Consider the following 21,667-nt stretch of genomic DNA (forward strand, 5'->3'; position numbering starts at 1 on the left):
GAATTCTCAAAAAAGGCACCAACTGCAATGCAGATTTGGACATGGCACAAAAAGTTCAAATAGGAAGGCTGTCTGTGTGTCTTTTTGCCGTGTCTCAGGTGATGCACATATTGAAAATTTGTGAAATCGTTCATGGAACCCGCATACCTTTTGAATTTATCATTAAAATTTTGAGGGAAAAAATCTTATATTGCTCAACATTAAGGCTGTTCAGTTTCATTTGCCTAGACCAGGGGTGTCCAAATTGATCCATAAAGGGCCGTGTGGCTGCAGGTTTTCATTCCAGCCATGCAGCAGCACACCTCATTTGGCTTATTCAATCAACTGACACACCCACCCTTTAATCAAGGGTGGGTGTGGCTGCAAGTATTTGACTGTGTGAAGACAGTTCAGTTGATTGAATGAGCCAAGTCAGGTGTGCTGCTGCATGGCTGGAATGAAAACCTGCAGCCACACGGCCATTTATGGATCAATTTGGACACCCCTGGCCTAGACTATGAAGTTTCTGGGATATTTACATCTCAAATAATATCAAGAAAAGCCTCTATCTATCTATCTATCTATCTATCTATCTATCTATCTATCTATCTATCTATCTGTCTGTCTGTCTGTCTGTCTGTCTGTCGACAGAGTCTTCAAAATCTCAGGTATATGTGAATGTCTTTCATTAATTATTGATTATCAAGAACATGTCTTTAATTAATTTATGATATACGTAATCTCAGTTGATAAACTCATCAAAAACATACAAATACAAAATAAGATAATTATTTTATTTCCCTCCTCTTGAAGCACACAGCAATCAGATTGTGAACTGGGATATATAAAGGCATTTTTGTGGAAACACACAAACGCATGTAACTAATTGCAAATATCGCATCATTATAGAGCAGCACACAGACCAAACGTTATAGACCGCGAAGAAATAAATATTAGCCTTACCTTAGCTTCATGAGGAAGCGTCTGCGTTCTGTTTAAGATGTCACCTTCATTTATACTTATCAGTTCCGTATCTGCAGCCGGAAATGATGTAGGGAAAACCATAACGTCACTCTTTAGTGTATCAGAACTAAAACAAACATCGTACTGTTGAGTAGATTTGGAGTAAGACCAGCTTCCATCAGGATGTGTGGTGATCACTGGGGCGCTGTATCTGCTGAAACTGCCATCTGTCCTGCAGCATTTTACAGCCATTAAACTGACCAGACTCATTAAAAATATCACTGAAACTGACACAATGGCGATCAGCAGATACATGTTTAAATCCGAGAAAGTGTCCTCCTTTATCGGTGCGTGTTTCAACTGAGTCTTGATGTCACTTGTGCTCTCAACAACCACAACATCAACAGACACAGTGGCTGAGAGTGAGGGCTCTCCATTATCAGAAACCAAAATGACCAGTGGGTGAGTTTTCAGGTCATTGTCACTCATTCTCCTCTTAGTCCTGATCTCTCCACTGCTGGTTCCGATCCGGAAGAGGTTGTTTCCTTTGGGTTCAGAGATATGATAAGAAAGCAGGGCGTTATATCCAGAATCTGAGTCTACAGCTCTAATCTTGGCTACAAAGTAACCCGCTTCAGCAGAATAGGGAATGTTCTCAGAGTGAACCGATCCATGATCAGAATAGGGAGCGAGAATCCCGGGACTGTTGTCATTCTCATCCAGGATAAAAACATTCACAGTCACGTTACTGTTCAGTGGAGGAACACCAGAGTCCGTGGCCTGAACTTTAAACTGAAATGTTTTTAATTCTTCATAATTAAATGACTGCAAACTATGAATATCTCCACTGTCAGCGTTTATGTTGACCATAGATTTTGCATAACTGTTTTTCGAGTTTTCTAGTAATGAATATGATATTCTAGCATTATCACCAACATCAGGATCAAAAGCAGATACTGTATGAATTACAGCCCCAACCTGACTGTTCTCTTTTACATACATATTAATGATGGAGTCTGGAAAACGCGGCGCGTTATCATTCACATCTGAGACGTGTACAGTAATGAGAGTGGTGCTGGAGAGAGAAGGAGTCCCTTCATCAGTAGCTGTTATAGTGATATTATATTGTGACACACTTTCTCTGTCTAAAGAACCATCGACAACTAAGGAATAATAATTTTTATATGAAGATTTCAGCTTAAACTTTTCAGAACCCGATATATATACTTTAGCAACACCGTTTTTTCCGTTGTCTAGATCTGTGACCGTGACTAAAGCAATTACTGATCCTGAAGCAGAATCCTCTCTAACTGTATTCATAAAAGATGTTAGTGAAATTACTGGTGTATTATCATTAACGTCAATGACCTCGACTAGGACTTTACAGTGTGTGCTACGGGGCGAATGACCGCGATCACTGGCTTGCGCACGAATTTCAAACGCAGGATTTTCTTCATAATCTAAATTGCCCTGGACTGTAATTTCACCACTGTCTTTGTCTATTGTGAATAAACCGGATGATGCTGAACTATCTCTCTCGATCAGAGAATACACAATTTCACCATTTATACCCTCATCTAAATCTGTAGCTTCAAGTTTTATCAGTGTCGTCCCAGTTGGAGTATTTTCTGAAACACGAACCTTATAAAGCTGTTTGCTAAATGCAGGAGTGTTATCATTCACATCCACGACATTGATGACAACAATCGCCGTTCCAGATCGGGGAGGTTTTCCTCCGTCTATTGCCGTCAGAGTTAACCGGATCACAGGCTGTTTCTCTCTGTCTAAAGCTTTCTGTAGCACTAACTCAGCAGATACCGTCTGTTCTCCGCTCTGTACATCCAAGGAGAAATGTTCATTCTGGCTCAGCTTGTAACTTTTCACCGAGTTGGTCCCTATATCTGCATCTTTTGCTGCCGGTAACGGGAATTTTTCCCCAGTATATGCAGACTCCGTGATATTAATATCGAATGACATTTTATGAAAAAACGGTGCATTGTCATTTAAATCTAAAATGATCACCTCGATTCTGTGGAGATGCAGAGGATTATTTAAGATTACTTCTATATTTACTAAACACTTTGGTGCATTACTACAGAGTTCCTCTCTGTCGATTCTCTCACTCACATATAGCACTCCCGTCTTCAGATTTACATCAAAATACCTCTTATTATGTGTCGATACAATCCGCAGTCCCCGCGACTCCAGTTCAGGCACATTAACGTTTAAATCCTTTGCGATATTTCCAACAAATGTTCCTTTTTCGACTTCCTCTGACACGGAGTAAGATATCTGCGCCACGCAGAAGCCTGATAAACACAATAACGTGATGAACCAAATCCACACTGTGTGTTTTTGGACAGGGACGCCCATTGTAGCGAAGACAGTCTCAGAAAGTAAGTCATCCAAATAATCTATTAGAATTTCTAGAACAATATTCCATATAGGCTAATAAGAGTCTCGCCCGGAGCCAGCCTGGGATTGTAAGTCCACCATTTCGTGCTTCGAGGAACAAAGCACGCTGTTCCTTTATGCTTCACCGTTAATCATTCAAAAGGAGGAGCCTTATAACAAGGCGAGATGTTGTTTGCACGGTCTATAGCGACGCCAAGGGTCTGTTTTGTTATATTCACAATCAAATAACCAGTGTTAAGTATTTACTTTTCATTGGTATTATTATTTTGATTACTATTACACCATTACCCATTTTTGGATGCGAAGAAAATTGTTCCGCATATTTTTCAGTATGTGGGATGTGTTGCTCTATAATACAGGGTGATTTTATATACTTATTATCTTAACCAAACATGAGGGAATCATTGCAAAGTATTGTAAATACCCTTACAGCTGTGATTTCTCTCTCTCTCTCTCTCTCTCTCTCTCTCTCTCTCTCTCTGTCTCTCGCTTTAAATATTTATTTATTTATTTATTAGGATAAGTCTGCACTTTTTTCCATGACACAGCAAAACAAAGTCAACGTCATTGATATTGATAACTGGGAAATTATGGCGTATTATTAAATTCCAGTTCATGGTTGAATAAAACATTCAATTAGAGGTATTTTTCCCATTCCAATATATCCACTTTAATAGAGCACACAGTCAGACTTAATCCACAATATCTGTTTTTTTTTAAATATATTTTTCTTCTTGTTCTCCTTCTTCTGACTCTTGATTACTCAAAATGGCATATTTGGAAATTTTCCGACATGAGAATGTTAAAATAACACAAACGATAAACAAGGATTTAAACTGACAAAAAAAGTAATGGCTTGTAAAAAATGAAGGACAGAAATATCTTGTTAATATACTGAACAGTGCTATCTATCTATCTATCTATCTATCTATCTATCTATCTATCTATCTATCTATCTATCTATCTATCTATCTATCTATCTATCTATCTATCTATCTATATTTAGAAATAGGCATGTTGATGGGGTTATAACGTTCTCCTGACACAGTATTGTTGCAGCACCAAGGACAATGCAAAACAAAACTCACAGTTTAACTAATAGCAAATCAAGTTTATCTTACCTTCTTTTTATTTGGAAGTGTCTGCGTTTTGTTAAACGTGTCATCTCCATTTATACTGATCAATTCAGCATCTGCAGGTGGAAATGACGCAGGGAAAACAACTACATCACTCTTCATTGTGTCCGAGCTAAAACATACATCATACTGTTGAGTAGATTTGGAGTAAGACCAGCTTCCATCAGGATGTGTGGTGATCACTGGGGCACTGTATCTGCTGAAACTGCCGTCTGTCCTGCAGCATTTTACAGCCATTAAACTGACCAGAGTCAGTAAAAATATCACTGAAACTGACACAATGGCAATCAACAGATACATGTTTAAATTCGAGAAAGTGTCCTCCTTTATCGGTGCGTGTTTCAACTGAGTCTTGATGTCATTTGTGCTCTCAACAACCACAACATCAACAGACACAGTGGCTGAGAGTGAGGGCTCTCCATTATCAGAAACCAAAATGACCAGTGGGTGAGTTTTCAGGTCATTGTCACTCATTCTCCTCTTAGTCCTGATCTCTCCACTGCTGGTTCCGATTCGGAAGAGGTTGTTTCCTTTGGGTTCAGAGATGTGATAAGAAAGCAGGGCGTTATATCCAGAATCTGGGTCTACAGCTCTAATCTTGGCTACAAAGTAACCCGCTTCAGCAGAATAGGGAATGTTCTCAGAGTGAACAGATCCATGATCAGAATAGGGAGCGAGAATCCCAGGACTGTTGTCATTCTCATCCAGGATAAAAACATTCACAGTCACGTTACTGTTCAGTGGCGGAACACCAGAGTCTGTGGCCTGAACTTTAAACTGAAATGTTTTTAATTCTTCATAATTAAATGACTGCAAACTATGAATATCTCCACTATCAGCGTTTATGTTGACCATAGATTTTGCATGACTGTTTTTCGAGTTTTCTAGTAATGAATATGATATTCTAGCATTATCACCAACATCAGGATCAAAAGCAGATACTGTATGAATTACAGCCCCAACCTGACTGTTCTCTTTTACATACATATTAATGATGGAGTCTGGAAAACGCGGCGCGTTATCATTCACATCTGAGACGTGTACAGTAATGAGAGTGGTGCTGGAGAGAGAAGGAGTCCCTTCATCAGTAGCTGTTATAGTGATATTATATTGTGACACACTTTCTCTGTCTAACGAACCATCGACAACTAAGGAATAATAATTTTTATATGAAGATTTCAGCTTAAACTTTTCAGAACCCGATATATATACTTTAGCAACACCGTTTTTTCCGTTGTCTAGATCTGTGACCGTGACTAAAGCAATTACTGATCCTGAAGCAGAATCCTCTCTAACTGTATTCATAAAAGATGTTAGTGAAATTACTGGTGTATTATCATTAACGTCAATGACCTCGACTAGGACTTTACAGTGTGTGCTACGGGGCGAATGACCGCGATCACTGGCTTGCGCACGAATTTCAAACGCAGGATTTTCTTCATAATCTAAATTGCCCTGGACTGTAATTTCACCACTGTCTTTGTCTATTGTGAATAAACCGGATGATGCTGAACTATCTCTCTCGATCAGAGAATACACAATTTCACCATTTATACCCTCATCTAAATCTGTAGCTTCAAGTTTTATCAGTGTCGTCCCAGTTGGAGTATTTTCTGAAACACGAACCTTATAAAGCTGTTTGCTAAATGCAGGAGTGTTATCATTCACATCCACGACATTGATGACAACAATCGCCGTTCCAGATCGGGGAGGTTTTCCTCCGTCTATTGCCGTCAGAGTTAACCGGATCACAGGCTGTTTCTCTCTGTCTAAAGCTTTCTGTAGCACTAACTCAGCTGATACCGTCTGTTCTCCGCTCTGTACATCCAAGGAGAAATGTTCATTCTGGCTCAGCTTGTAATTTTTCACCGAGTTGGTCCCTATATCTGCATCTTTTGCTGCCGGTAACGGGAATTTTTCCCCAGTATATGCAGACTCCGTGATATTAATATCGAATGACATTTTATGGAAAAACGGTGCATTGTCATTTAAATCTAAAATGATCACCTCGATTCTGTGGAGATGCAGAGGATTATTTAAGATTACTTCTATATTTACTAAACACTTTGGTGCATTACTACAGAGTTCCTCTCTGTCGATTCTCTCACTCACATATAGCACTCCCGTCTTCAGATTTACATCAAAATACCTCTTATTATGTGTCGATACAATCCGCAGTCCCCGCGACTCCAGTTCAGGTACATTAACGTTTAAATCCTTTGCGATATTTCCAACAAATGTTCCTTTTTCGACTTCCTCTGACACGGAGTAAGATATCTGTGCCACGCAGAAGCCTGATAAACACAATAACGTGAAGAACCAAATCCACACCGTGTCTTTTTGGACAGGGACGCCCATTGTAGCGAAGACAGTCTCAGAAAGTAAGTCATCCAAACAATCTATTAGAATTTCTAGAACAATATTCCATATAGGCTAATAAGAGTCTCGCCCGGAGCCAGCCTGGGATTGTAAGTCCACCATTTCGTGCTTCGAGGAACAAAGCACGCTGTTCCTTTATGCTTCACCGTTACTCATTCAAAAGGAGGAGCCTTATAACAAGGCGAGTTGTTGTTTGCACGGTCTATAGCGACGCCAAGGGTCTGTTTTTTTTATATTCACAATCAAATAACCAGTGTTAAGTATTTACTTTTCATTGGTATTATTATTTTGATTACTATTACACCATTACCCATTTTTGGATGCGAAGAAAATTGTTCCGCATATTTTTCAGTATGTGGGATGTGTTGCTCTGTAATACAGGGTGATTTTATATACTTATTATCTTAACCAAACATGAGGGAATCATTGCAAAGTATTGTAAATACCCTTACAGCTGTGATTTCTCTCTCTCTCTCTCTCTCTCTCTCTCTCTCTCTGTCTGTCTCTCTCTTTACATATTTATTTATTAGGATAAGTCTGCACTTTTTTCGATGACACAGCAAACCAAAGTCAACGTCACTGATATTGATAACTGGGAAATTATGGCGTATTATTAAATTCCAGTTCATGGTTGAATAAAACATTCAATTAGAGGTATTTTTCCCATTCCAATATATCCACTTTAATAGAGCAAACAGTCAGACTTAATCCACAATATCTGTTTTGTTTTTTTATATTTTTCTTCTCGTTCTCCTTCTTCTGACTCTTGATTACTCAAAATGGCATATTTGGAAATTTTCCAACATGAGAATGTTAAAATAACACAAACAATAAATAGGTATTTAAACTGACAAAAAAAGTAATGGCTTGTAAAAAATGAAGAAGGGCAGAAATATCTCGTTAATATACTGAGCAGTGCTATCTATCTATCTATCTATCTATCTATCTATCTATCTATCTATCTATCTATCTATCTATCTATCTATCTATCTATCTATCTATCTATCTATCTATCTATCTTTAGAAATAGGCATGTTGATGGGGTCATAACGTTCTCCTGACACAGTATTGTTTCAGCACCAAGGACAACGCAAAACAAAACTCACAGTTTAACTAATAGCAAATCAAGTTTATCTTACCTTCTCTTTATTTGGAAGTGTCTGCGTTTTGTTAAACGTGTCATCTCCATTTATACTGATCAATTCAGCATCTGCAGGTGGAAATGATGCAGGGAAAACCACTACATCACTCTTCATTGTGTCCGAGCTAAAACATACATCATACTGTTGAGTAGATTTGGAGTAAGACCAGCTTCCATCAGGATGTGTGGTGATCACTGGGGCGCTGTATCTGCTGAAACTGCTATCGGTCCTGCAGCATTTTACAGCCATTAAACTGATCAGACTCAGTAAAAATATCGCTGAAACTGACACAATGGCGATCAGCAGATATATGTTTAAGTCCGAGAAAGTGTCCTCCTTTATTGGTGTGTGTTTTAACTGAGTCTTTATGTCACCTGTGCTCTCAACAACCACAACATCAACAGACACAGTGGCTGAGAGTGAGGGCTCTCCGTTATCAGAAACCAAAATGACCAGTGGGTGAGTTTTCAGGTCATTGTCACTCATTCTTCTCTTAGTCCTGATCTCTCCACTACTGGTTCCGATCCGGAAGAGGTTGTTTCCTTTGGGTTCAGAGATGTGATAAGAAAGCAGGGCGTTATATCCAGAATCTGAGTCTACAGCTCTAATCTTGGCTACAAAGTAACCCGCTTCAGCAGAGTAGGGAATGTTCTCAGAGTGAACAGATCCATGATCAGAATAGGGAGCGAGAATCTCGGGACTGTTGTCATTCTCATCCAGGATAAAAACATTCACAGTCACGTTACTGCTCAGTGGAAGAACACCAGAGTCTGTGGCCTGAACTTTAAACTGAAACATTTTCATTTTCTCATAATTAAAAGACTGCAGACTATAAAGGTCTCCACTGTCAGAGTTTATGCTGATTAAAGATGTTACAGGGACTGTTTTCGAGCTTTCTTGAAATGAGTATGATACCTTTGCATTATCACCCACATCAGGATCGAAAGCAGATACTGTATAAATAACAGCTCCAACCTGACTGTTTTCTTTTACATACACATTAATGACGGGTTCTAGAAAACGGGGCGCGTTGTCATTCACGTCAGAAACATGCACAGTAATGAGAGTGGTGCTGGACAGAGGTGGAGTCCCTTCATCAGTAGCTTTGATAGTGATGTTATATTCTGATACACTTTCTCTGTCTAACGAATCACCGAGAATTAAGGAAAAGTAATTTTTGTCGGATTGTTTGAGAATAAACGGCACGTGACCTATAAAGTGCACCTTAGTACTTCCATTTTGTTCACTGTCTTTGTCAGTGACTGTAACTAATGCTACTACTGTTCCTAACGCTGAGTCTTCTTTAACAGAATGCATCATAGAAGACACCGAAATCTCCGGTGCATTGTCATTAATGTCCAAAACTTCAACAAGCACTTTGCAGTGTGTGCTACGGGAGGGAGAACCTCTGTCTCGAGCCTGTGCACGAATTTCGTATGCTGAAGTTTCCTCACGATCCAATCTTTCCTTTGTAGTAATTTCACCAGTTATGGAGTTTATGACAAATTTATCAAAGATCTTTGGACTTCCTCCCGCTGTTAAAGAATACACCAGCTCTCCGTTAACGCCCTCGTCTAAATCTGTAGCAACCAGTTTAATTATAGTAGTTCCAACTGGTGTATTTTCAGCCACACGGACCTTATAAAGCGGTTTACTGAAAACCGGAATGTTATCATTCACATCCTCAATATTCACTGTTATACCTAATGTACCAGATTTCGCTGGTTTTCCTCCATCTATTGCCGTCAGGGTGAGCTGTATTACAGGCTGTTTCTCTCGGTCTAATGCTTTCTGTAGCACTAACTCAGCGGACACACCGTGTTCTCCTCCGCTCTGTACATCAAGAGAGAAATGCTCATTCGGGCTCAGCTTATAGTTTTTAACAGAATTACTGCGTGAATCTGCATCGTTCGCTACTGGTAATGGAAATCTTTCTCCAATTATTGCTAATTCAGAGGCATTAACACAGTATGATTCTTCTAGAAAGAACGGCGCGTTGTCATTTATGTCTAAAATATGTATTTCTATTCTGTTAAGATGTACAGGATTATTTAAAATGGCTTCTATATTAATCACACACTTATCCGAATTACCACAAAACTCCTCCCTGTCGAGCCTCTCATTAACAAATAACACTCCTGTCTTCAAATTTACATCAAAATACCTCTTATTATGTCCAGATACAATCCGCAGTCCTCTCCACTCAAGTTCTTGTCCATTTATATTGAAATCCTTTGCAATATTTCCTACAAACGTTCCTTTATCGACTTCCTCCGATACGGAGTAGGATATATGCGCTGCGTTCACTGCCAGTGAACACAAAAGCGCGATAAACCAAATGCACACAGTCTTTTTTTGCATTGGATGTCCCATTGCAGTGAAGGAAGATTCAGGAAAATAAATCTTCAAACATCCAAACATCTGGTTTCAATATTTTTTCCCGATATTTTTACAACGTTACGCGAGGCAGAACAATAGCGCATCTCCACCATTTTGTGCTCCATCGAACAAAGCAGAGTGTCCAGTTATTCTGTGTTAGTCCCATTATAGGAGGAGTTTGAAAGAAATGAACGCATTTTTTTTTGTACGGTCTAGAGCGACTCCACGTGTCTGCTGTAAGCAGTGGTCCTATCCCGACCCATCACCCGCTTGACCATGACAAGACGAACATCTTAATCTTCATTTTAATGTCTTGTGGAATTTCTAATGTACATTATAGATACAGTGAAAATGCATGAAGAGATTATAGCCTCTCATATACACCCAGGCTAACCCTTTAGTCTAAATGTATAGGTCATTTCTAATAGTATTTTATTTTAAATGAACAGTGAAAAGTATTCCGGTGTTCTTACACTCTTAAATAAAGGACAAAACTGCAACCGTTCCTGGGTTGAATCTCTTGTGGCTATAAAAGTTATTTGCTATACAACCACACCACTAATAATAATAATAATAATAATAATAATAATAATAATAATAATAATAATAATAATTGGACAACCAATATAGGTCGTCTTTTTTTTGGGGGGGGGGGTATATTTATTTATTTTTATAGTTATTGGAGCAATACAACCCACGATATATTATGGTTTTTAGAATATAATCATAATCACAATACTATTACTACGGGGTGTCAGTCCTGCGCGCTGTGGCGCGTGCGCCTTCGGGCTGCGCACGCGCAGAGTGAACTCCAGCGCCACGAACAAGGCGCACCTGAACTCAGTTCAGGAACTATGTGCACACCTACTTAAAGACTGTGCTGATGCACATTCGTGGTGAAGTATTACACTCTAAAAAATAAAGGTGCTTCAGTGGTTCTTCAAATCTCTGGATGGTTCCATGGAGAGTCAAAACTCTGTGATGAACCATTACATTATGCGAAAGGTTCTTCACATTGGAAATGGTTCTTCAGAGCCTGGCATTCTCTTACCATTTGCTGGTCAATGCACATAGGCTATGTTTACACAAATCTGTCTTCACTGCTCAAACAAATGGTTTAAATGGTTCTTTAAAGAACTGTTGCATGAACAGTTCTTTGAAGCCCTGAAAAAGGTTCTTCTATGGCATCGCCCTGAAGAACCGGTACTGGCCCCATTATTTTTTAGAGTGTACGGTACGCATTACCGAGCCTTTCTACCCGTGTTTTTCGTTTCTTGTGCCAGTTTCTCGTTCCCGTTCTAGATTTGCCTCTGATATCCTGTTTGCGCCTCGCACGACCGTTTTGCCTGTTTTCACGTTTCTGATCTAGCCTGCCGATTTGGACCGTTTGCCTATGTGTATATACCGTAACTGTATAGTTTTGCACCTTGTATATAATTGCACGCTTATGAATTTCTTTCACCAGGCTCAACTCCCTCCCTGTTCTGCCCCTCCTCTCCCCTCTGCCCCCTGCCACAGATTCTGCTCGCACCCCCCCTGCCCCCCCTTCAGCATCTGACATGTCATCCTCACAGTTCCCCCCCAACACACACACACACACACACACACACACACACACACACACACACACACACACACGGTACATACATACATCGTTCATTAACGCACTGAACTCAGGGACCGCACATCTCACTTTACCTCGCTCATTTGCACTATAGAGATCTTGCAGTCACGTGACCGGAAAGTACACAACCCCCATCTTGTCGGTCAAAAACACCGCTGAATACTGCTGCACTCGTGTACAGAATGGATCAATTTCAACCGACGGACTACACGGCTCATTTTTCTAATGAACAGATAACTAGATATATGTCTAAAATAAACGATCTACAGATTTGTGACCCTTATGGCTTTCCGGACGGAGTTTTCACGACCGGATTTTGACCTGCCAGCGGAATACCCGGACCTCATCAACTTTCCCTCGCTGTTCAGTGGTGAAGCACTGCATGCTTATAAATCTCTGGACAGTTTTCTTTACAGAAATTCAGGATTTGTCAGCGACTCAGATGTGGCATCTTGTAAACAAGAAAATAACAATCCTCATTGGATGGGTAAGTCACTTAAGTATTGAGTATAGCACTGACCAGCCGATTATAGAATAGAATAAGGTAATTCCAAATCGCCCGTCTTGTTTACATGGATCTGGCGTTGGAGAGGTAGAGGCTTGGCAGTGGAGGTTTGAGTAGCTGTTTTCTGAGCTTAGTCAACAGGCCTGCTCTGCCTGTAGCCTCGCTTTTGCTTCTGCTCCCGGCACCGCCTCCTTCGCTTTGCTTCCGATAACAATCCATGGAGACCCCGCTGGTCTCGCCCGGAATGTTATTATTATTATTTTTTCTCGTCCGGAATGTTGTGCATGCGATGGAAATCGCTACAAACCGTCATTTTCTGCTGGAAACCAATGTCCAGTAAGTCCATACGGTTGTAGTGGATATTGAAGTCCGGTACAGACGAACAACAGGCAAAAATACACACAAAAAACATAAAAACCGTGCACAGGTAGGGAGAGCTTGTAGCCGCAGCCGTTGTAGTAGAATTGTATATAGTAGGGTTTTCCAGAAGAAAAGGTAGAAGTAAAAGCAGAAGTAGAACCAGAAGTAGAAGGCGGAATATGGCGTTTGACCAACACGATGGCGTCTGTCACAATCTGGATCGGCTGTGACGTCACATGCAAGTGCTCCATTCTGCACTACCTCACCTTAACAGCTGCTAGTTTGTTTATACTGCTTATTTCATGTTTACCTGCTATACCTCAAGTGCCTTGACTGTTTGTTTATTTGCACCAATTTACGTGTGTGTGTGTGTGTGTGTGTGTATGAGTGTTTAGTCTACTTCTAGTTCTAGAGTGTTTTTATACTGTTTATATTGTCTGTTTGAGTGTTTAGTCTTTGTCTAGTTCTATATCTAGTGTTTACACTGTTTATATTGTCTGCATGTTTAGTCTATTTCTAAATCTTATCTAGTGTTTATACTGTTTATTTATACTGTTTATATTGTATGTCTGAGTGTTTAGTCTGTCTAGTTCTTATCTAGAATGTTTATACTGTTTATATTGTTTGTTTTTTTCAATTATTCTATTTTTATTTTTATTTATTGCATTGCCTGTTTGCACCGTGGGTCAGAGAGGACTGAAATTTCATCTGTACTGTATGTCGAGCATGTATAGCATATTTGACAATAAAGTTGACTTGACTAAACTGAAACTTCTTCACTTGCATCCGCCTCCCTCGCGTATCTGACACTACTACTACTGTAATAATAATAAATTGGACAACCAATATAAGTCGTCTCGTATTTATTTATTTGTTTGTTTGTTTGTTTGTTTGTTTACAGGCGTTGGAGCAATACAACCCACCATATATTATATTTAAAAATATATATATAATCATAATCACACTACTACTACTACTACTACTACTACTACTACTACTACCGTAATAATAATAAGAAGCAGAATAAGAAGAAGAGGAAGAAGGAGATCTTTAAATGTAATGTAGGCGTTTGTTGAATATTGCTATCAGTGAGCATTCCTCACCATTTCAGTGACGCTATGAAGGAAACACTCCCATGACATGAAATTATGATATATGTCAACGAGTCGAACAGAAAAAAGTACATTCTTATACAACCCTTCTGCAGCACTTTCTATAAGTTGAAAGTTAAATCAGTCAGTCAGTTGGTCTATATGGCACGCCTTCGCTTCTCTACAAACACAGTCGGGCTTGCAAGTCACGTGATAACACCGTACAGTAACGTGCATATTTTCAAAATGCGAAAGGTTTCAAATGTGAGTAGGTTATAAACTCATCAGGCTACAGAGAATACAGAGATTTCCCGCGTTTTGAACACGTACCTTACAGAGTATTCCAGTGAAAGTTGGATATATTGCTATAGAATGTGTGCTTGCGCTAGAACGTTGATATACAACATATAGAAGTTTCAGCAAATAAGTTCCATTATTTTTTTTTTTCTGTGAGACAGACTAGGTCGGATATATGGCAGCTGGAGAACTATAAAGCATATTTCCTACCTTCTCTTTATTTGGAAGTGTCTGTGTCCTGCTAAACGTTTCTCCTTCATTTATACTGATCAATTCAGCATCTGCAGGCGGAAATGGCGCAGGAAAAATCACGACGTCACTCTTTAGCGTGTCCGAGCTAAAACAGACGTCATACTGTTGAGTAGATTTGGAGTAAGACCAGCTTCCATCAGGATGTGTGGTGATCACTGGGGCGCTGTATCTGCTGAGACTGCCGTCTGTCCTGCAGCATTTTACAGCCATTAAACTGATCAGACTCAGGAAAAATGTCACAGAAACTGACACAATGGCGATCAGCAGATACATGTTTAAATCCGAGAAAGTGTCCTCCTTTATCGGTGCGTGTTTTAACTGAGTCTTGATGTCACCTGTGCTCTCAACAACCACAACATCAACAGACACAGTGGCTGAGAGTGAGGGCTCTCCGTTATCAGAAACCAAAATGACCAGTGGGTGAGTTTTCAGGTCATTGTCACTCATTCTCCTCTTAGTCCTGATCTCTCCACTGCTGGTTCCAATCCGGAAGAGGTTGTTTCCTTTGGGTTCAGAGATGTGATAAGAAAGCAAGGCGTTATATCCAGAATCTGAGTCTACAGCTCTAATCTTGGCTACAAAGTAACCCGCTTCAGCAGAATAGGGAATGTTCTCAGAGTGAACCGATCCATGATCAGAATAGGGAGCGAGAATCCCGGGACTGTTGTCATTCTCATCCAGGATAAAAACATTCACAGTCACGTGACTGCTCAGTGGGGGAACACCAGAGTCTCTGGCCTGAACTTTAAACTGAAACGTCTTAATTTCCTCATAATTAAAAGATTTTAAACTGTGGATATCACCTGTAACTGAATTTATATTAACAAGCGTTGATGAAGGTATTCTGTTACTATTGTTTTCTACAAGAGTGTAAGTAATCTGTGAATTTTCATAAATATCAGCATCAAAGGCAGACATTGTTTTAATAACAGCTCCGACTTGACTGTTCTCTTTCACATAAATATTAATGCTGTCCTGTAGAAAGAGCGGTGCATTATCATTCACATCAGAAACTTGTACAGTAATTACAGTTGTGGTGAAGAGAGGTGGAGTCCCTTTATCACTAGCTGTAAGCGTTATGTTGTACTCAGACCGACTCTCTCTGTCTAAAGGACCGTTAACTGATAGAGAATAATAATTTTTATATTTAGTCTCAAGTTTAAATGGCGTTTTGTTAGAGACAACACAATTCACTAAACCGTTTTTACCATCATCTCTGTCAGTCACTGATACAAGTGCAATGGCAGTACCGATTTCAGCGTCCTCCTTCACAGTCTGCAGCAGCGTCGTTATTCTTATTTCAGGTGCGTTGTCGTTTTGATCCAACACCTCAACTAGCACCTTGCAGTGTGAGGTCAGTGGAGGCTGTCCTCTGTCACTGGCTTGCGCACGGACTTCAAAAGCTTTGTTCTTTTCGTAATCTACTTTACCCTTCACTGTTATGGCTCCAGAATGTGGATCAATGTCAAAAATTTCCAAAATTGTGTCCTGGTCTCTTTTATTTATAGAGTAGAAAATCTGACTATTCATTCCTTCATCCATGTCTGTCGCATTTAATACGACAACCATTGTGCCAACAGGGACATTTTCAGAAATAGTTGTTTTGAAAAGTGGCTTACTAAATACTGGAGCATTATCATTTATATCTAAAATATTCACTATGATTTGAGATGTTCCCGATTTTGGGGGGCTACCTCCATCAACAGCGGTTAGTGCGAGGTGAATTACGGGCTGTTTCTCTCGGTCTAAAGCTTTCTGCAGTATTAACTCTGCAGATACGCTCTGCTCTGCTCCTTTGGATATCGCTATTGTAAAATATTCATTTGAATTTACTTTGTACATACTTACTGCGTTTTTACCAACATCTATATCGGTGGCTTGAGGCAGAGGCAGTCTGACACCAAGAACTGAGCTCTCTGCGATGTCGATTGTGTGTGATTTTTCACTAAAAGTAGGCGCATTATCATTAACGTCCAAAATAGTAATTTCAATTCGGTAAAGCTTTAAAGGGTTGTTAATAACAGCCTCGACACTGACTGAACATTTAATCGTTTTAGCACAAAGCGCTTCTCTGTCAATTTTCTCATTGACGTAAATAAATCCAGTCTTTAGATTTACCTCGAAATATTTGTTCTCTGATCCGGCGAGAATTTGAAACATTCGCGACTCCAGGTCTTGAACGTTAAGGTTTAAATCCTTTGCTATATTTCCGACTGATGTCCCGGTTTTCAACTCTTCTGACACGGAGTACGAGATCTGCTGCCCTGTAACGGCTTCCCAGCAGCAGTCAAACAAAACAAGCACAACATACGCCGCAATAGATCCACGTCTAAATAAAGACATCGTTCTCTCAAACCACAAAATAAATTCAAAATAATCAAAGCAGGTTTAACTTCGATATTACAAAGCTGGTCGGCATTCCTTCTCAGTGCATTAGAAAAAAGGATATTCTTTTACATTCGTGTTGTCTTTCTTCTAAACAAAGCCCATTGAAAACCACTCCCCATCATAATCGGGAGGAGCAGAAAGAGAATAAAATAGAAATATTAATTCAGTGGTCAACAGCGACATCAAGTGCACACAGTCATGAGATAAGCAATGTCCAGCTTCCTTCAATCGAGTAAACACTGCGAATATTTTATGGTTGATACCACACGAGAACTGCGAATAATAAATAATCATAATAGTGAAAATGGGTAATATGTTCAACATAAAAATAATAATGAAGCATTTGGGTAAATAATAATAATAATAATAATAATAATAATAATAATAATAATAATAATAATCCCTGTGATGACCTGGCGACTTGTCCAGGGTGTACCCTGCCTTTTGCCCGCAGTCAGGCTCCAGCTTGCCTGCGACCCTGTAGAACAGGATAAAGCGGCTAGAGATAATGAGATGAGAGGCAGACAAAAATATTGATGACACTTAAATGGATTTTTTTCGATCACGAACCGAGTTTGATGATTTGCTTAAGCTTCCTTCCACACCAAACCAGTGTCATAGAGAAAAAAACAAAACCAAAAAAAAAAAAAAACATGGTGCAACTCATATACCTAACTTATTTGCAGCACCTATGGGGTGGGGTGAACCTCTCTCTCTCTCTCTCTCTCTCTCTCTCTCTCTCTCTTTTCGTCGGAGTTAAGTCTGGGTTGGCGTTTCAGCACCACGGCCAGCGACTGGTTACAACTCTACTGAATTTACTACCTCTAAAAAAGTAAACCAAGTCAAAATTCAGACAGGATACAAGATTCGAGAAAAAAGTGCAATTTATATAATTATATAATGCACTGAAAGACCAAAAGTCCAATACATTAATACACAAAACAAACAAACAAACAAACAAACAAACAAACAAACAAACAAACAAACAATATAAAGCACAATTCTTACCTTTACTGTATTAGGGAGCGTTTGTGTTCCATTAAAACTATCCTCTCCATTTACACTTATTAGTTCAGCATCTGTAGGCAGAAATGACGCAGGGAAAACAACTACGTCACTCTTCAGTGTGTCCGAGTTAAAACACACATCATACTGTTGAGTAGATTTGGAGTAAGACCAGCTCCCATCAGGATGTGTGGTGATCATTGGGGCACTGTATCTGCTGAGACTGCCGTCTGTCCTGCAGCATTTTACAGCTATTAAACTGATCAGACTCAGTAAAAATATCACTGAAACTGACACAATGGCGATCAGCAGATACATGTTTAAATCCGAGAAAGTGTCCTCTTTTATCGGTGCATGTTTCAACTGAGTCTTGATGTCACTTGTGCTCTCAACAACCACAACATCAACAGACACAGTGGCTGAGAGTGAGGGCTCTCCGTTATCAGAAACCAAAATGACCAGTGGGTGAGTTTTCAGGTCATTGTCACTCATTCTCCTCTTAGTCCTGATCTCTCCACTGCTGGTTCCGATCCGGAAGAAGTTGTTTCCTTTGGGTTCAGAGATGTGATAAGAAAGCAGGGCGTTATATCCAGAATCAGAGTCTACAGCTCTAATCTTCGCTACAAAGTAGCCTGCTTCAGCAGAATAGGGAATATTCTCAGAGTGAACAGATCCATGATCAGAATAGGGAGCAAGAATCCTGGGACTGTTGTCATTCTCATCCAGGATAAAAACATTCACAGTCACGTTACTGCTCAGTGGGGGAACACCAGAGTCTGTGGCTTGAACTTTAAACTGAAACATCTTTGTTTGCTCATAGTCAAACGATTTCATGTTCTGTATCTCACCTGTTAAGCTATTAATTGAAAAGAATGAAGAGACTGGTGTGCCGTTGATTGCGGTTTGTGATAAAGAATATGTAATTAGTGCATTCTCATTGATATCTAGATCCATCGCTGTCAATATGCATATAACTGAACCAATTTTACTGTTTTCATTCAAGTAAGCATATACTATCTTATCTAAAAATCGTGGAGCATTGTCATTAACATCTGCTACTCTGATGTTTATTACTTTTGTACTATAGAGAGGCGGAGATCCTTCATCAACTGCTATAACTGTGATATTATATTCTGCATTCTTTTCTCGATCAAGTCCATCTTCTAAGATCAGTGAGTAGTAGTTCTGGAAAGTTGAATGCAACTTAAATGGACTGGGACCTTCCAGTCGACATATAACTGCGCCGTTGTTACCGGAATCTGCATCTGATATTGTAATTAAAGCTACAACCGTGCCCTTTGCTGCGTTCTCCTCGATTGGGTTGAGAAGTGACGTCACAGTTACACTCGGTGCGTTATCATTTATATCTAAGACTTCTATTAACAGCTTAGTGTGTCCCGACATTGCCACAGTACCCTTATCTGTGGCTTGAATGCGAATCTCAAATCCATTGTTCTCTTCATAATCTACGTCCCCTTTTAGTTTGACGTTTCCGGTTTCAATGTCTATCTCAAACCTACTCAGAATATTTTGAGACGTGTGACTCATGAAAGAATACATTATTTCGGCATTTAAGCCTTCATCCGGATCGTTGGCCTGCACTCTGATTATTGTCGCCCCAACAGGAGTACCTTCACCTATAGAGACTTTATATAAAGACTTGGTAAATACAGGTGCATTGTCATTAACATCCAGAACATTCACTTTTATATTTAAAGTCCCTGTCATAGCAGGCGATCCGCCATCCACGGCAGTAATTAAAAGATCAAGATTGGGAGTTTTTTCTCTGTCCAGTGCTTTTATAAGTACCAGTTCAGCGGAGACAGTTTTGTCGCTCTGTTTCTGCAAATCTAATTTGAAATATTCGTTAGAATCGATTTTATATGTTTTCACAGAATTGACACCGATGTCTGCGTCATGCGCGCTTTGCACGGGGAAGCGCGCACCAGTCCCAGTGACTTCAGTGATGTTTAGGTAGATTGAACTAACAGGAAACACCGGAGAATTATCGTTAACATCGACAATATTTATTCTTACCCGGTAAAGCTGTAGAGGATTATTGGCCAAGGCTTCTAAATTAATTGAGCAAGAGACAGCGGACTCACAAAGCTCCTCTCTGTCAATCCGCTGGTTTACCTGCAACACGCCCGTTTCTGCATCCACTCGGATGTATTGCTTTTTAGAACCGGAAACGAGGCGGAATCCACGAGAGGTCAGCTCTTTTAGCGAAAGGTTAATATCTTTGGTTATATTTCCCACTGTAGTGCCCACTTTCACCTCCTCCAATACACTATACACGATCTGTCCCGATACCATATCCGAGACATAGCTCGCAAAAACAGATAAAAGTCCCACTAAGATAATCCTCTTCGCACTCATGGTTGCTGTATATGCTGGTCTATTATAAGGAGTAAACCTGAAAAATCGGTATCAAAATGCATAAGAGAAAGACAATTGCCACGTGAGCAGGAAACAGGTTTTGAGCATTGTCCGGAGACAAAGGAAAATAGCGCAGAATGTCTTCCTTGTAATTGCCAAGCCTTACATGTACACCATCCAAAATAATCCATCCAGCTTCTTAAGGCAAAAAGCCACCTTAGATATCACGCTCAGAAAAAAACCATCCACTAACAGAGAGAAAGGAAAGTAAATTCATCGTACTGTAGATTGGCCGAGCCGTTAGATACAGAGAGATGGTTGAAAACAACAGAGGCAAAGAGAAGAGAGAACTAAGGGGTTGGGCATACTGTAGAAGAGCCAAATGATTACAAATCAAAAGCTTGTGGAACAAGAGCGACACACAGTGTCTCTCAAGTCTTATGACCAATATTTACTCCCTTCTTTGACACTCGACACTTTGACACTTAAGTCCCAAATCAGATAATTAAACATTGCCTTAGTCGTTGATAACTATGTCAAAATAATAGGTAAAACAAAGAAAAAAAATTTAAACCTTACTAATAACCATAATAACATTAATATCTTTATAGTTACAGACAATAATAAGGTTAACAGACTAGGCCTTAACTAAATTGATGTGACAAAACGCCAATAATAATAATAATAATAATAATAATAATAATAATAATAATAGTGAAGTGAATTAAATGTTTAGCATAAGAGGAAGGATGGTATGTCTCCATACAACTAAGCTATTAAGATCACAGGCCCTAAAAGATCAGTTTTATCACTCAACACTCAGGCATTATTCACCGTCCTGAAAGAGACGTAATCAACTGTACGTTGCAGAAACCAAGAAGAGACTATCTGATGATTTTATCTCTCTCCTTCATATTACCAGAATGAAGAATTGCTACTTTCCACTGTGAGACACTTCAACTGTGATGGACTTAACATTAATCACATTTCTGTGTGCATTGCAAGTTGTTATGTGATGAAAAATAGTACTCCATTCATACAATGTCATGTTTTGACAACAGTTATTACATCATCATCCATTTAGAATATCCACTGGTTTGATCTTCTATAGCCTCCTACAGGCACATTGCATGGCCATTACATTACATTACAGGCATTTAGCAGACGCAGTTATCCAGAGTGACATACAACAAGTTCAACATATATATATATTTTTTTACCCAATCTACGTCTTTGAAGTGGGAGGAAACCCACACAGACATGGGGTATGTGAATCTCCAACAAATATCTAATAATTATTTAGAGATGTATGGTCTGCATATGGACCTCTGTACAATAAAGTGTGATGATAAAAGAAAAAAAAACCCTCCGAT

The 21,667-nt window shown here is 39.5% G+C and overlaps 5 protein-coding genes across 5 annotated transcripts in view; all 5 read right to left on the bottom strand.

Moving 5' to 3' along the window:
- Nucleotides 1-3,315, bottom strand: part of LOC132882003 (protocadherin alpha-C2-like) — a 107,927-nt gene extending 104,612 nt beyond the window's left edge. The window contains exon 1 of the mRNA XM_060915168.1: nucleotides 943-3,315. Coding sequence (XP_060771151.1) covers nucleotides 943-3,315 — 2,373 coding nt within the window. The remainder of the gene's footprint in view (nucleotides 1-942) is intronic.
- LOC132882007 (protocadherin alpha-2-like) overlaps nucleotides 1-20,231 on the bottom strand; it is a 74,507-nt gene extending 54,276 nt beyond the window's left edge. The window contains exon 1 of the mRNA XM_060915174.1: nucleotides 17,919-20,231. Within this exon, the coding sequence (XP_060771157.1) occupies nucleotides 17,919-20,231 (2,313 nt within the window). The remainder of the gene's footprint in view (nucleotides 1-17,918) is intronic.
- Nucleotides 4,470-6,851, bottom strand: LOC132882006 (protocadherin alpha-2-like). The gene has a single exon (XM_060915172.1). It carries the CDS (start codon nucleotides 6,849-6,851, stop codon nucleotides 4,470-4,472), a length of 2,382 nt encoding a protein of 793 aa, XP_060771155.1.
- Nucleotides 8,003-10,387, bottom strand: LOC132882005 (protocadherin alpha-2-like). The gene has a single exon (XM_060915171.1). The coding sequence runs from the start codon at nucleotides 10,385-10,387 to the stop codon at nucleotides 8,003-8,005; it is 2,385 nt and encodes a 794-aa protein (XP_060771154.1).
- On the bottom strand, nucleotides 14,433-16,865 carry LOC132875669 (protocadherin alpha-2-like). Its single transcript, XM_060912621.1, has one exon. The coding sequence runs from the start codon at nucleotides 16,863-16,865 to the stop codon at nucleotides 14,433-14,435; it is 2,433 nt and encodes an 810-aa protein (XP_060768604.1).
- Nucleotides 20,232-21,667: the final 1,436 nt, after the last annotated feature.

The sequence above is a fragment of the Neoarius graeffei genome, chromosome 2, assembly GCF_027579695.1.
Source record: "Neoarius graeffei isolate fNeoGra1 chromosome 2, fNeoGra1.pri, whole genome shotgun sequence".
NCBI lineage: Eukaryota > Metazoa > Chordata > Actinopteri > Siluriformes > Ariidae > Neoarius > Neoarius graeffei.

Bases quoted from the DNA above. Each gene is read 5' to 3' on its own strand.
- LOC132882006 (XM_060915172.1), bottom strand. From the start codon at position 6,851: ATGGGCGTCCCTGTCCAAAAAGACACGGTGTGGATTTGGTTCTTCACG.
- LOC132882005 (XM_060915171.1), bottom strand. From the start codon at position 10,387: ATGGGACATCCAATGCAAAAAAAGACTGTGTGCATTTGGTTTATCGCG.
- LOC132875669 (XM_060912621.1), bottom strand. From the start codon at position 16,865: ATGTCTTTATTTAGACGTGGATCTATTGCGGCGTATGTTGTGCTTGTT.